The 15,365-nt window shown below is 28.0% G+C and overlaps 1 protein-coding gene across 3 annotated transcripts in view; it reads right to left on the bottom strand.

Annotated features, from left to right (window-relative positions):
• LOC148305716 (dual specificity calcium/calmodulin-dependent 3',5'-cyclic nucleotide phosphodiesterase 1A-like) overlaps positions 1-15,365 on the bottom strand; it is a 356,882-nt gene that overhangs the window by 152,191 nt on the left and 189,326 nt on the right. For 2 of the 3 annotated variants that reach the window (XM_088266281.1, XM_088266282.1), the window contains exon 2: positions 2,528-3,560. The exons of the other annotated variant lie outside the window; for it this stretch is intronic. In XM_088266281.1, coding sequence (XP_088122407.1) covers positions 2,528-2,945 — 418 coding nt within the window. In that variant the 5' untranslated portion in view covers positions 2,946-3,560. The remainder of the gene's footprint in view (positions 1-2,527; positions 3,561-15,365) is intronic. 3 annotated transcript variants of the gene reach the window in all.

Raw genomic sequence — 15,365 nt, 5'->3', positions numbered from 1 at the left:
AAGTGTCTTCATTTATCAGTGAAACGAGTTCCTTACCTGAAAATAAATGAAATATTTATTTTAATTATCAATAATAAAAAATACATTAAAGTAAGCACAGGTTATCTTAATTGATGGATTGACTATGTTAATAAATCATTTTTCGACAAAGCGTATATGAGACAGTTAAAAACAAAGCAAATTTGAGACAGTGAATTAAACAGACAATCAGAAGATACTTTAAAATATTTTTTACAAGTAAGCTTATTTTATTACATACGAGTAATTGAAATTATGATTACAATTACCTTCATGACAAAGTAAATCATGTATTTTAGCATATTATATATCCACGCATAAACCATGATTTTGTTTTATATTCTTCAAATACAAAATAGTTGATAAATTAACATGTACACATTTCAATAGAGAGTCAACCGCTTATTTGATTAATTTAAATTATTTGCATTCAAAACTTTTACGATGATGGCATAAATCATTTAATTTATTTTGTTGTAAAAGTGTTGCAAAATTAAGTTGTGAGATAGAGATAACCATGAAAAAATACATTCTTCTTTTTTTTTCTTCTGACTATTTGTACCCCAATGATGCAAAGGGTATTTATTATATTGGATTATTATTTAAATAAAAGAAAAATAAAATTGCTTAAAATAAGAGGAAATGTAGGGCTCAATAATAAATGTTAAAGAGAGAATTATCAGTGTTATACTTAAATTTACCTTGTATATATATATCCGGAATCGTACCCAGGACCTCATTCATAGTAATTACATAGACATAATAACCATTACACTACGGAGGCGAACATATTAGGGCAAGATAAAATTTACTTAATTGGTTTTAGTATTAAGCAGTTTTGCTTAATACTAAAGGTAAGGGTTTCTTTCATCTCAGTTTCCTTAGAGTATGGTTTGTTTTTATTGTACTTTTATCTGTACTTCTAATTTTGTCTGAATGATAGCAGTTCATCTTTAATTGAATGTCATTTTTCTATATAGTAGTTAGAAATTGGAAGTGCCTTTTGCATTGTATACTAAAAAAAAATGTTCATAAAGGCATAGTGATGAATAAAATTCCTTAAAAAATGTGGATAACCAAATGAATGCAGTTTTATATTGTAACAAAGTATTTCATTTTTTTCCTGGAACTTGAAATAAAATAGTGAAATTTTCAAAAGACGTGTGGATTTCGTTAAAACATGAATAAACGTATAGAATGCTAACCAAAATTGATAGCCTCACAATTGTTCAATCGATTTGAATACATGACTGTAAAAAACAATACCTAAGAGTAATTAACGTTGTTTTGTAAATGTCCTATGTTATTTAATTTTATGTAAAAATAACCTAGGTTGATTGCTTAATATACAGATTAAATTGATATAAAAATATATAACAATAAAATTGATTATATCTGCATGTGTAAAAACGGATCCAATTACATTATATGCATTTAAAAATAAACATATAATGCTCTGTAAAAGGATTACAAGTCTTCATTTTAAATATAAATCCTCTCCAACCCTTGCATTATTTTCCACAAAATATATAAGTTTGGAAACATCTGACAACATTTTTGAAAACATTTTGTAAAGTCAAAAGATGTATCTATGTATATGAGATGATTAATTTTTCTTCATATAAATAAATTTATTTTAAACGCACCAACTATGAACATCGTAATTTATTAAATTAATTTCATGGTGTATTCTAATATTGGATGATTTCGTCTGAGGATTATCATACTCACGATATAACTATCCTTGTGTATTATTTGGTTAAAAAACAAACAACAATATTGTGAGTGTATTCAAATTAGTTTGATGATGCATCTCCTAGTATGTCAAATAATATAGTTCGGAAAAGAATCTTACATGAAGAATTCTGCTAATAAAGACATACTAATATCGACCATAGATGACGAAGAAGTACATATAGTAGATCATTTCAATTGAAACATAAATAAAACTTCTGAAATTTGAGTAGTGTGGTTGTCAATCATGGGTAGAATGGTAAATGTTACACGTGTATAAAATGATCAATTTAACTGGCCCATTACAGTTCGTAAGCCCTGTCAATACCTAGACTTCCATATTCTTCTTCATCTATGTAGAAATGTTAAAAAAATAAAGTCAAAAGTAAGTCCCAATTGGAGGTAATCCAGATTTGTTACCAAGTATTTGGACACACTTAAAATTTTGTACATATTTTATTTACGACATTTTGAGTGTGTCCAAATACTTGTTCATAAATCTGGATTATCTCGAATAATAGGATTCATTTTTCATGTTTTTTTTTGACGTCTCAACATAGATGAAGAAGAATATGAAAGTCTGGGCATTAACGGGGATTTATATTTATTTATTGAATGTTAAACACGTTCTATATTCTTCTCCATCTACATATGTTGAGATATCAATAAAAAATCTTGTAAACTTACCCTTAAGTAGGCCGGAAAGCACTGGGTAACGAGGTCAGCTGTAGGTCAAAGTTGAATTGGCTGTTATTTAATATACGTTTGTACCCACCTATTACGTAAGAGTAGCCATCGAGGGTGAGCACACATCGGCGCGCGCTCCCGCCCGTGGAACGGTGGCGGGCGGGGCGCGCGGGGGGCCCGGGGGCGGGGGTCCTGCCGCCCCCCGGGTCGCTGTGGCACTTGTGCACCAGGTCCTTCCCCCTGGCGGGCTGCACGGGCACCATGCTGGAGCTGGCCCCCGAGTCGCTGTCCACCGAGCTCTGCCGACTGGACTTGTCCACCGAGCCCTGCCGACTGGAATTGTCCACCGAGCTCTGTCGATTGATCTTGTCCACTGAGACCTGTCGATTGATCTTGTCCACCAAGCCCTGACTAGATTTGTCCACCGACCCCTGCCGACTTATCTTGTCCACCGAGCTCTGCCGACTTGGGTTCTGGCTGCTGGCGGTGCTCTGGTCGCTGTCCATATTGATAATACCGACACAAAACTCACTTCACTGATGCGAGTACTCGTATACACTCAAAGGCATCTTTATTGCACCCGCAACACCTTTTTAAACGTATTATAAAAATATACATACGTAATAACCCTGATGCGTGATTTACATATTACTATTGCAGTCTGATATTGCATGCATCTATTGCATTTTTTCTGCGTAATCAAATACGTATTTATTACTTGAACGGTTGATATGTTGATTTATATATTATACTATCCGTAATATAAAATATGTTTATTTTACGACGGCAGTCACATTTTACAAAGAGAGTATATTTAGGACGTTTAGTTATCACCTCTGTCTGCAACTCTTTTACTGTGTTTTAAACTGTACTTCCAATAGAGGTGTGGTGGAAACGAATAAATCGATATCCGTGTATTGGATGGAAGCAAATGCATTTTTATACGCTGATCACGTTTGATGTTCCACATTTTTGTTCATATTCCTAAGTTCAAAGGGAAATCATCGATCCGCCGGAGTATTTTTAAACCGAATTGTTCCATGAGCTGTATACAACTGGGATACAGAACGTGAGTGCGATTCACTCGTATGTAGCAAGTTTTCCGATTTATCAAAATATACCTGCAATAAAAAGATTTAGATATTAAAAAATACCATATTTTAAATAATTGTAAGTAATTGAATCATAATTTCAAATGCTTGTCAATAACAATTATTTTGTTTATTATATTGTGTTACGATTAAGTTACGAAATGTTAGTACCGCTCTCACACGAATTTGTCATAATTTATTGGAAAACGTACTATAACTATCAAAAACTACCTAACTAACCTTCACACCGGTTCCCCGTAGGGGTAAGCAGCGAGAATAGAATGGTATATCCCTTTTTTGCAAAGCATTCTTCACTTCTTCCACATTCTTGCATCTCCTTACCATATACATAACTTTTCAATAAATGATTATTAAAAAAATATTTTCATTTGTTGAATTTTATTTTGGTTTAGTTTTTTTAGATCTAAACCGTTATTCGTTTCTCAAAGATGCCCTTTCTGTAATTTTTATTTTTATTTGTTCGGGAATTGTACAGCTTTGCATTTAAAAAATATGTAATTAAAAAAAGTTTCATTAACAGAAATAAACATTACAATACATTAACAAAAAAAGTTACAACAATAAAAATAAAGCCAATTAAACAATTCCACATTTATATTTTCTTTAAATTAAAATTATTGAATATTCTTAAGGTCACTTTTATAAGAGCAGCAACTTGGCTGTCCAAACTTAAAACACAGTAAGGGACATTTTTTTTGTAGTACGTTTTTTTGCATTTTTGAACTAGGTAGAACCTACTTGGTCCAAAAATGCAAAAGAAACGTAATACAAAAAAATGTCCCTTACTGTGTTTTGAGTTTGGACAGCTGAACAACGTGTGGGTACACTTAGTTATAAATTAAATAAAATCTTTATTGTGTTTGAGAAACCATAAAAAGGTATATTTACTGAATATATTTTACGTTCTGAAATTGAAGGTTGATAACGCTATGAAAATTTGTAACGAAACTTAGTAAAAGGTTTTCCCTGTAAAAGTTTATGCACTTTTTTTTACGTTGACATGACAAAAGCAGTAAATTTGAGGTCACGTATTTTTTCACAATAGTTCAAAATGTTTATATTAGCATACGTACTTTATTTATGCAGTTTAATTATTCGTATTTACTGACGTGTGTTCAAATATGTGCGGTAAAAAGAAATATTATTTTTTCAAATATTTTTTTAAAAATCAAATTAGGTAAAACAATTGTCACAAATTTAATTTTTAAATGTTTAAAAAAAAATCTTTAATTTATCTCAATTCTTTCAACATTATGATATTAAGTTTATATTTTTACATATTTCAAGAGTGTTTGTTCTAGCAAAAATATGATTTTATTCAAATTAGTTTGACAACAAAAAATATTTGATTATGTTAAAAATATGAATGGTTTTATAAAACAATCATGCATGTTCAATAAAATTACTACTAAATAGTTAGATGGCTAAATCTGGATTTTTTTTATATAAACTTGTTATTTTGTTATTTATAAATATGATATTTGATAAATATAATAAAATATGATTTAAAAAAAAAAATACATTTTTGCTGTCAATAATGGCAACAGCAAACACTTTAAAAATATGTATAAAATATCACAATGTTGAAGATGCTTTAGAGATAAATTGAAAAGATAAATTATTCCAATTGAAAAGTGCTAAAGTTAGATAGACAAACGTGGAAAAAATATATACTTGATTTTTTTGTGTGCAAGTATAAAACTTATATCATGCATAAAAAAAAATCATACGACTCGCAAATATTAAAACCTGTAAGGATACGTGACAGACAATCCTGATTTCATAACAGGGCTGAGTGTCAAAGGGGTAATACTTACGACATATTAACATAATCACATTGTGTAAGGTACAAACCGCAAACGGAAATGATCCACTTAATCTCACGGTTTCCTTTTTCGTTCATATTTTGACTTCACGTGACGTCATTAAAATAATATGTTAAGTTAGCCTTCGCAGTGTAGTGGTTAAAGCATTTGGCTACCGTGCCAGAGGGATAATATATATATTGTAAATAATTTTTATATTAATATTTAAATCAAACACAGATTTTTGAGTCTACTAAGTTGTGTTTAATTGTAAGTGTGTGTTTTTGTGTGATTGTGAATCCATAACTTATGTGCTTTTTAACAATAAAATACAACTCAGTAGACTCAAAAAATCTGTGTTTGATTTAACGATTAATACACAAATAGATAGTAATATTTAAGGCGTTACTCGAAGGTAATAAGAGATATTGATATATGTATAAATCTCTACAAAAAACGAACATTCTTTATAAATATCAAAAGCCACGAATTCTTGTTTTATTTTCCTTTAGATTAATATTGAGCCAATATATGAAGGCAAAAGCTTTAAAAAGGTTTTCTTTCAGTCTTTTGTATGAGAGAACTCGGAAAAATGGATTATTATTTTCAATCTTGAGAAGATGGAGTTACAGAATCTTGCTTTGGTTTTTCAATATCCTCATTTCTCCTGTATTCTTGTATATATTGTAAAATTGTAAAGTATACCGAATAACGGTTGGAGAAGGGAAAACCCATTTGCGTAAGTTTCCCGCTTCTACGAAGATAATACATGTATTATTATAAATCTCAGATATTTTCCTTTGAAAATTTTTTATAAACTTGCGATGTAATAATATATTTTTTAGATATGTTACCATATTATACATATATTTAGGTTTATATTAATATGCCTGAAAACATATTTTTTTACATATCTTGTTACTCCCTAAGAATGAATTAATTTTATAAAGAAACCATGATTTTAATGTATTATTTGTACTTCTAGTATCCATGAGCTTGAAAAACTACCACAGGATTTTTTAAACATACGTACAAACAATATTACTCGTTAATGTCCGTATTATTTGTAAATTTTGATTACAAATGTCGATAGAAATTGAAATAATGAGATAAATGTGTAACTTTCATGTTTTCGGCTACGCTGTTGGGATGATGTTCGTTACTTTTTCTCGAGTATTTCTTTCCAGTTTAAGTAATTGGAGTAAAGTTTTTAGAAATACACAATCAAAATTGTGCACTGGTTGGAGTTATTAGCTTCAAATAACCGAATTCAATAAACCGAATTATGAAACGATTTATTTTTTAAAGTTTAAAAAAAATTGATCGCCATGTCCGAATTATACACCATAAATTTCCCCCCCAAACATTCACTTATCAACTTTATCAATGGGATTTTATATTTTTTAAATTTTTTGAATTTTTATTTATTGATATACTATACAAAAGGCAGAGGTTCAACTATATGTACCATTTTATATGTTTTTAAGTGATTTACAACTGATAGTTTTTCCTTTGCCTTGTGAATATTAACATACAGAAGAAAGTGGAAAGTTTTATGGAATGACGAGATCTAGTGCAGAAAAATCATCTTTTTTAATGTACTTGTATGTATAACACTCCTTTGTTGAGTGTAGCTCGACTTATGTTCAATACATTGAATAATTAGTAGAACACAATTTTGTCAAAATTATTATTTTTCAAAAAACCTTTGTTAAATTGCGTTATGAAAGAAGGCGTCACGGAGCTTTATATTTATGATACGTTATGAACGGTTTTACATAATAATTAAAATGATATGAAATTGGAATGGAAAATATAAGTCTTTAGTCACGATGGAAACTGATTGGGATACCAGATTATCCTCATATATTAGGGCAAACAACAGTGTATTTTATTTATTTCATAAAAAAAATATATGCAACAATAAAAAAAATATATCAAAGAAGAACTGGCATTGTTTCGTCTGTATTCTTAATCGATAAATAATAATTACATTATATTATTTATTGATTCAGCATTAATTTTGTGGAATGACATGATTATTTAATTAAAATTAAACACTTGAATAATCCACTTAATCGAGTTTTATTTTATTTACGACTAGTTTCGAAAACGACAATAGTTTTCATCTTCTGGTACAAATTAAAAAAATTAAATTAATTTTATTTGTTAGTTTTAATTAGTACCAGAAGATGAAAACAATTGTCGTTTTCGAAACTAGTCGTAAATAAAATAAAACTCGATTAAGTGGATTGTTCAAGTGTTTAATTTTAATAAAATAATTACATTATTCTCAATATTATTAACATATAAAGCATTTACTTTGTGGTTAGTCATTTTTACTTATTTATTTTTCTACAAAATTTTTAGTAATATTAGTATTCAACCACTCACCGTAAGTGGTTATAAACTAATATTACTAACATTTTTGTTAAAAAAATAAATAAGTAATAATTACATAATACTTGAATGCTTTTATTTATTTTAATCTGGATATTTTTATTTGATCCAGATTGATTTTATGGCTTTGTTTGGATAATCAATATTAAAGCGTAACACATTTGAATATTTCAGCAATAGCTAAAAAGAAAATTAGCGTTTTGGTAGTTTTCAATAAAAAAAGCCCTGACAGTTTGTTGCCAAAATAAAGAGATGGATTGAAAAAGTTTTCTAAATCGATTGAGTCTTTTTGGATAATTTAGTTACGGAGAACTTTCAACAAACATTGCTTATTATAGGCAATGGAAGGTGAAGCTATGCCATAAACCGAGTTTGTAAAGCGGTTAACTTCAGAAAAAGCAAATTCAATGACAATCCAGATTGTACTTGATTATATGTTGTATTGTTATGGTACGAAATTGATTTACAAAAAAAGTATAAAGTTTTTTTTACAATTCTTAGTATAAATAAATAGTAATATCTATAAAAATATAAATATTTTTATACGAAACGAGGAAAGTCACCTACACTTATGGGCAATATTCTGAAACAAAAAGCCTTAAGGTGTAATATGTTTTTACGTTACACGCAGTTGTTTTAACAAATTTAGATTTACATTAAATAAAGAAAAATCATTAGAATTATTGGAGAGAATTGTTATCATGCACGTCGTTAATGGAGCATTTAAATAAATTAATAAATAATGTGAAAATAATGACTTCCTTAAAATAACTGAAGGTTCTTGAATTTGAAATTTAATAATAATTGGAAAAGTTGTACCATTTTATATTGGGACGTAAGTAGTAATTAAAGTGTGTTAGATGAAATATTAGCCACGTTGAATTTTTTTTCGATAATCACTGAAAAAATACACATACAACGTAGTAACATTGTTTTCTTAGGATAATACTAGATAACAGATCAAAACATGAACAAAAATATCAAATTAATAAAAGTTAGGCATTGTTTAAAATTACATTTGAAAAAAACTAGATAAGAAAAATGTTTTAATTAAAATGTAACTTTGTTTTAAAATCACTATAAATATTATATTTTAACTAAATTATAATAACTACCGGTTTCGAAGCAAACCGCTTCTTCATCAATACTGATTAATACTAAAACACTTTCTACTAAACAAAACTCTAAATATTTTGATGGTTAGGCAAAGGAGCTTGGGTAGATCTCAAGTGTTTTTTTTGTTGGTTAGCAGTCACAGTCAAAAGAAATCAGGGATGCTGAGTGATTGTGTGTATTTATAAATAGTAAATTATTATTGATTGCCTTTTTAATTTCTTATGTTTCTAAGCAATCTAATTTAATTCCTCTATTGTATATGTGTAATATATTTAGACTTTTATTTTTATCAAATAAGTGATTATTTTCTTTTAGGTGATTGGCAAATTCAGAATATTTATTATTATTTAGACATCTTGCATGCTCTTTACATCGGATGTTATAATTTCTAGATGTTTTTCCTATATCGCTCACTCCTTTCAATAACGTCATAAATAAAAAATCGTCAATTTTCAGTTGTGGGTGTTTTCGGAATGCCCAGAAAATGTACTATATCCCAGCAAAAGAGGCATATTTTAACTTAATATTTACTAGCTACAGGGCAAAAGTGTTGTTTTTGCATTTTGAAGAAAATGTATTGTTTAATTTATTTTTTTAAATATAGTTAATATTTTAAAATGTAGAAAAAACCTTCAGGGTTTACCTTAAAAGATCTGTTGCATAGTAAAAACTTTAATCAGTGGCAATATATTTCTTTTTAATACATTGTATTATATTTTTAAATATTAAACACGTCCTCCTAAAAAATCAAGTTTTTTTAATTTATTACGTTCTTGAAAGGAGTGAGCGATATATAATCTGGAACACGATGAGCACTGTAGGGAATAAATTTCTGATTGTTCTTCATGGTTGAACAATTGTTGAATTGCTTACTTATAAAGGCGCATAAAAATGATGAATATTATGAAAACACCATTATGGTATGAGGTAGTAACTTTCCTTTTAAAATACGTACTAATACCGCTGCATTAGAATGTGGCCTTGTCTGAATATGGTATGAAACTTTTTCTATGATGTTCGCATGACGAACGGAATTGAATTATGATCAATTACATACCGCACTACTTAATTAGCGTTAATCATTTTAGCCTCTCACTATTACCAGGGGATCAAACTATGGCCAATTTATTAATTAGTACCCACATTATCATAACACTGGTAACTACGTTATGCTAGTGTGTACTAGCTTAGCACTTGTAGTGTGGAGAATATAATTTAGGGTTGGCAGAAACTTAAGGGGATATTCGCTTACAAAGAATTCATTCATTCATTTAATTTTATTTAAAAAAAATGTTTTCTGAGACTTATTTTTTTAGAGAAGTATTTTTTTGTATTTCATATTAAGTTTTTTGTTATTTTGTATTAACTAATTCTACTTAGAAACCTTTACCCTTATACCCTGTACTATGACTATTTATTTTGTATACCCATTCACAGGCCATGCCTTCGTGGGATCTTTTTTTGTATTCATTTTAATATTTTATTAATATTTTATGTAATTTAATTTATGCTATGTAATGCAAAAAAATTTATAATAAAGAAAAAAAATCCACCTGACACCACCGGGAAGTCAGGAATGTCTGTTCACGCTCGATTTTTTTTAATGAATATATATTTGATGTCTTTTGTTTTTTATAATATATAATAAAAAGACAGTGTTGTGATGTGTTGTCCACATTAACCTTCTCTATCCCTACTATCCTACCTGCAGACTAACCTCTAAAAGTAGAGTTTTTTTGGGTTATTCTTTTTTATTATTTAATATATATATATATATATATATATATATATATATATATATATATATATATATATATATATATATATATATATATATATATATATATATATATATATATATATATATATATATATATATATATATATATATATATATATATATATATATATATATATATATATATATATATATATATATATATATATATATATATATATATATATATATATATATATATATATTTATATATATATATATATATATATATATATATATATACACATATACATATATGAAAATCCTTACCTTTACCATATAATTAATTCGAAGAAAAAGTCATTTTTCCATGCAAATACGGTATTCTAAGAAAAAATTCGTTACGTAAAATTTTACCCTAATTTATTTTAGGTAAAATTGAGAAATGAAGAAAAAAATATTTAAATAAAAATTGAGTTAAATCGCGGGTTTTAGATTAGGTGATAAACTATTCACTGGTTAATTAAGAGAAGGTGATTTGTTGTTCACCGGGAATAATCTACTTTATACTTTAACTTGCGTCGATTCAAAGGGATTCGTGGGTGACTGATTTTTTGTAGGAGCTAATATTTTAAATTTTATAAATAGGATTGGATGTAATATGCGCTACCCCAACATACATATGTTACCTTGATGCTTATGTATATTAAGCTTTAAAAGAGAGGGAAAGAAGATAAACGAATCACAATGCGAATATTTGAACACTTAAAATAAATTTTATTTGCTTATTTTTTATGGTGTCTTTAAGTCGTATTACACAAAATGATCTATAAAGAGAGTGTTATATTACCAAACCACAAAGTTAACAATGCTTTTATCATACAAAAAAAATATTTTGTACTAAATAATCTAGGTATACATATTTAGATTTATATACGTAATATATGATACTATGGTATGTAAACAAACTTTATAGCATTAGTTATAGATTGATATAAAATTAGTTGTATTCATTAGCCAGTCCCTGTGGTATCAGACATGATTAATTACACTTCTTTTTATCAAAAGCCTATTAATCTTGATGGTAAAACCGAACATAGAGAGAAAATTTTGGTTGAATCCTTCAGTACAATATTGATCAGATGCCATTTCCAAGTGATAGCATTTAGAACCTCTTAGTACGTACCTCATTTCAATGAACTCCTCCTAATATAATTAGTCTCATAAAAGATTTTGAAAAAGCTATTAAATACTGATTTCATCTGCAGTAATTACATCTACCCAAACAACTTTATCGTGCTTAATTGATTTTTAGTTAAACGCTAAATACTAAATGACATAGTAGGTATTAAATTTTAAGTGCTTGAAAACGTTGGTAAAATATTTATGGTGACCTACCAGCTATTAATTTTTATGCCAGCATGATAAAAACCAGTTAATTTTCTCATGTTAAAAATCGAAATATTGCACTGACAACACTACTATTTGTATTAATTGATTCGACAGTCACTTCGTGGTAATATATACCTACTATAAGTACCACTTTTTCAAAAACCTATTTGTCTTTCGATGCATTCATACGTAAAAATAAATAAAGCAGTATATTTTGTTGTGTACATAAATGACGAAATGATAATTTTATTGTAGTATAATGTTTGGTAAAACTATAAAAATTATTAATATAAAAAAAATCATCAAAGGAAGCATAAGGCTGGGAAATTTTAAATATTACGTATGACTCACAATCTCATAATCTGCGTATGTCATACCATAATGAAGATCCTTTTGTAGCTAAAATAAACCATTATAAGTTTTTCAAAGAAAGATTTCTTCTTGCCTTTTTTCCTATATTTTTTTAATGTGGGCAATATATTTTACAAGAATTCAATGTAATATTTGTATAAGGCAAGATTTTATCAGTTAAAATACATTATTTTTGCGTTAGTGATGTAAAAATGAAGGGTAAAATGTAATTTAATATTTATTAACATATTCAATAATGTATTTAATTAATAAAATATATCATCCCATTCAGACAAGCTACGTGTATATGCCAAAATTTTGAATATAATTTCCTTTAAAACTAAGATTTTTAAAGTGATTTAACGATTTTACTAGAAATGTTTTAAACTAAAGTAATCGGAAAAACAAACGTTTAACTTTGTGACCGTCAGAAACCTTAGATGTTTGAACTTTGTCCTTTCTCTAACCCTGAGATAACGATGATGATGAAACACGTTTTGGGATGATCTGGATACGCCTTCAAATTGAGATAAAAAACCATTGAATACTACGTCCACAAAGGAGTTGATTTAACCTTTGTAAAAATATTGATTTTCTTTTCGTTCAAAAGCAATCATATTTGATCGAAAAATCTAAATAAATAAAGGACATTAGATAATATACACGACAAAAGGTTGTAAAAACAAGAACGTAAAATACCAAAAATTTTATATAAATGATAAACACACACATTAAAAAAAAGGTTATCATTTAGCAAATATAATTTATGAATTACGAGTACATTATATACTTAATTTATAAGATGTGGTCTACAATACAAGTAACGAAAAAAGTACCGTAGCAAAGCACAAAAATATAAGTTCTGAGAAATTTCTCAAAGAAAAACAAAAGTTTATTTCATGATAACTCATTTACTATTCAGTTCTTCACTAAGAAATAAAGGAAACTTACTGTATAAACTTGAATAACACGAGTTAAGTACTTTTTAAAAACTTCTGAATAACTTTCAAATACAATAATATGAAATTCAGTTATAGTCGAATACAAAAGGTCCTCACAACAATCAGAACACAGAATTGTGCAATAATTCAAAACGTGCAAAATGAAAATTCACACAAAAACATAATTTTAAGGTATATTGTCACAATGCAAATATTTGATAAAACGTTCTACGCTTTTCAGACGCAACAATAATGTATTCCATTCTTCTCAAATTCAAACCTTCTTAAGTAAAGATGTGAATTGTTGAACTTCCTCATCAATCCGCTTTGTAGTAATTGTATTATTATTGTGCGACGTGTTTGCAAAGGGTCCTTCATAATAAATTTAACGACTCCGCATCACAGTACTGCAGTCCAAAAACTCCCTTTGGAATAATTTCTGCTCAGATTGAGGACAAAACTGAGGAGAGTAAAACAAAGTTGCATCTTCAAGTAATTTTTTGGATAAAACCCTTTTTAAGTTGATCTTGTCATAGCGGTCGCTAAACGGACTATACGACATTTCGCCAAGGAGTTATCCTGAAAACTACATATTACTATAGAGAACATAACATATTACTTCTGAAGCGAACATATTCTAAGCAACACAATTTTTTTTCTATTGGAAAAAAAAACTCTTTGCGCCTTAAAAATAAGGGTGTTTTTATTTATTCGTAATCATGATCAAACTAATACCAAAATGATTTGCAGGATTTAAAAAAATAACATTTCCATTTATTTTTTTTAATGTTTTTTGCAGATACTTTGTGGTGTGTTTTATAAAATAAAACTAAAAGTTTGTTTTCAACCACTTTTACTTTTGAAACTTTTCTTCAACCTGATCATAACTTTCAGGGATGGATATGTATTTAATTTTTACACTTATTATTGATTACACTTATAATTGATTTTACAAATTATAAATAAATAATTAAATTTGATATCGGTCTCATTTTTAACTGTTAAAGAATTGGTGAATTGTTTTCTTACATATCGAAAATATTCATAAAAAAATAAGTCAAGGAAAATATTTCGAACAAAACCAATACAAAATTAAATTCACAGCTACGAAGTATTATTATTGTCTTGGTCTGTATCTGGATATGAAATAGATCAATAAATTTTTATTATTATTTTTTTAAATATGGAGAAAAATATACATATTTTACGGTTTTTTAAAGCGGTCTGTACCATAAACCAATAATGGTGTGGCATTTTATATTATCTAAGCTGTGCAAATGGAACATATCATTGTTCATATTACAATGAAAAGTTATCTTATTTTCCCGACATTTCAGCGATTTGTATTAAGACTTTTCGATGTTAAAAATAAGAAAGCAACCAATTCGGATCTAAACGTTTTCTAGAATCACACATTAGTGAAAAGTCTGTAACTTCAGAGATTCGTAACTTTGAAAGATGTACCTACGACAACATGTGACGCCGTGGAGTTAAAATCGGCAGAACATCGTAATTTTTTCATTCATCCATAAGAAAAAATGGAACTTCTTTTTTCGTTCAACACGTGTTAGGTATTGCTAACAAAAGAATATTATTATACTAAAAATATTGTTCTAAATATATTTAAAAAAACAACACATTATTTCTACTTTTAAATATTAAAGAATTCCTCTTCTAACCACTATCCTCACCAAATGGTGCATAGGGCACTGCATTACACTGACGCAGTGTTACATTAATCGTTAATTACATCAAGACAAGGTGCCCAGTTTTGCGGTTCAGGTACCAGTCTAGGGCGATATATAATAAATACTAAAGTGAATATGACTTAATTTATGTTAAACCCCTAGGGGATTGCACCAGAGACCTTCAGTATGGTAATCGAATCCTCTAACTACCATACTACGGAGGAAGACCAACACATAAAATAATAACACATCAATATTTTAATTTACTATTTTCTATTTAAGTTTTTTTCTAATCGTTAGGAACCGAATCAGAGTTCTGTGGTCGAGCGCATACACGACTCGAATATTGATTTTTATGTATTTTAAACAATAAAATACAACTAAAATAGACTCATAAAATCTGT

This window comes from Brachycentrus maculatus, unplaced genomic scaffold, assembly GCF_059751285.1.
Source record: "Brachycentrus maculatus isolate JH-2025_06_01 unplaced genomic scaffold, ASM5975128v1 h1tg000263l, whole genome shotgun sequence".
In the NCBI taxonomy this organism is placed as follows: Eukaryota; Metazoa; Arthropoda; class Insecta; order Trichoptera; family Brachycentridae; genus Brachycentrus; species Brachycentrus maculatus.
This window is presented reverse-complemented; position numbering and strand designations above follow the sequence as displayed.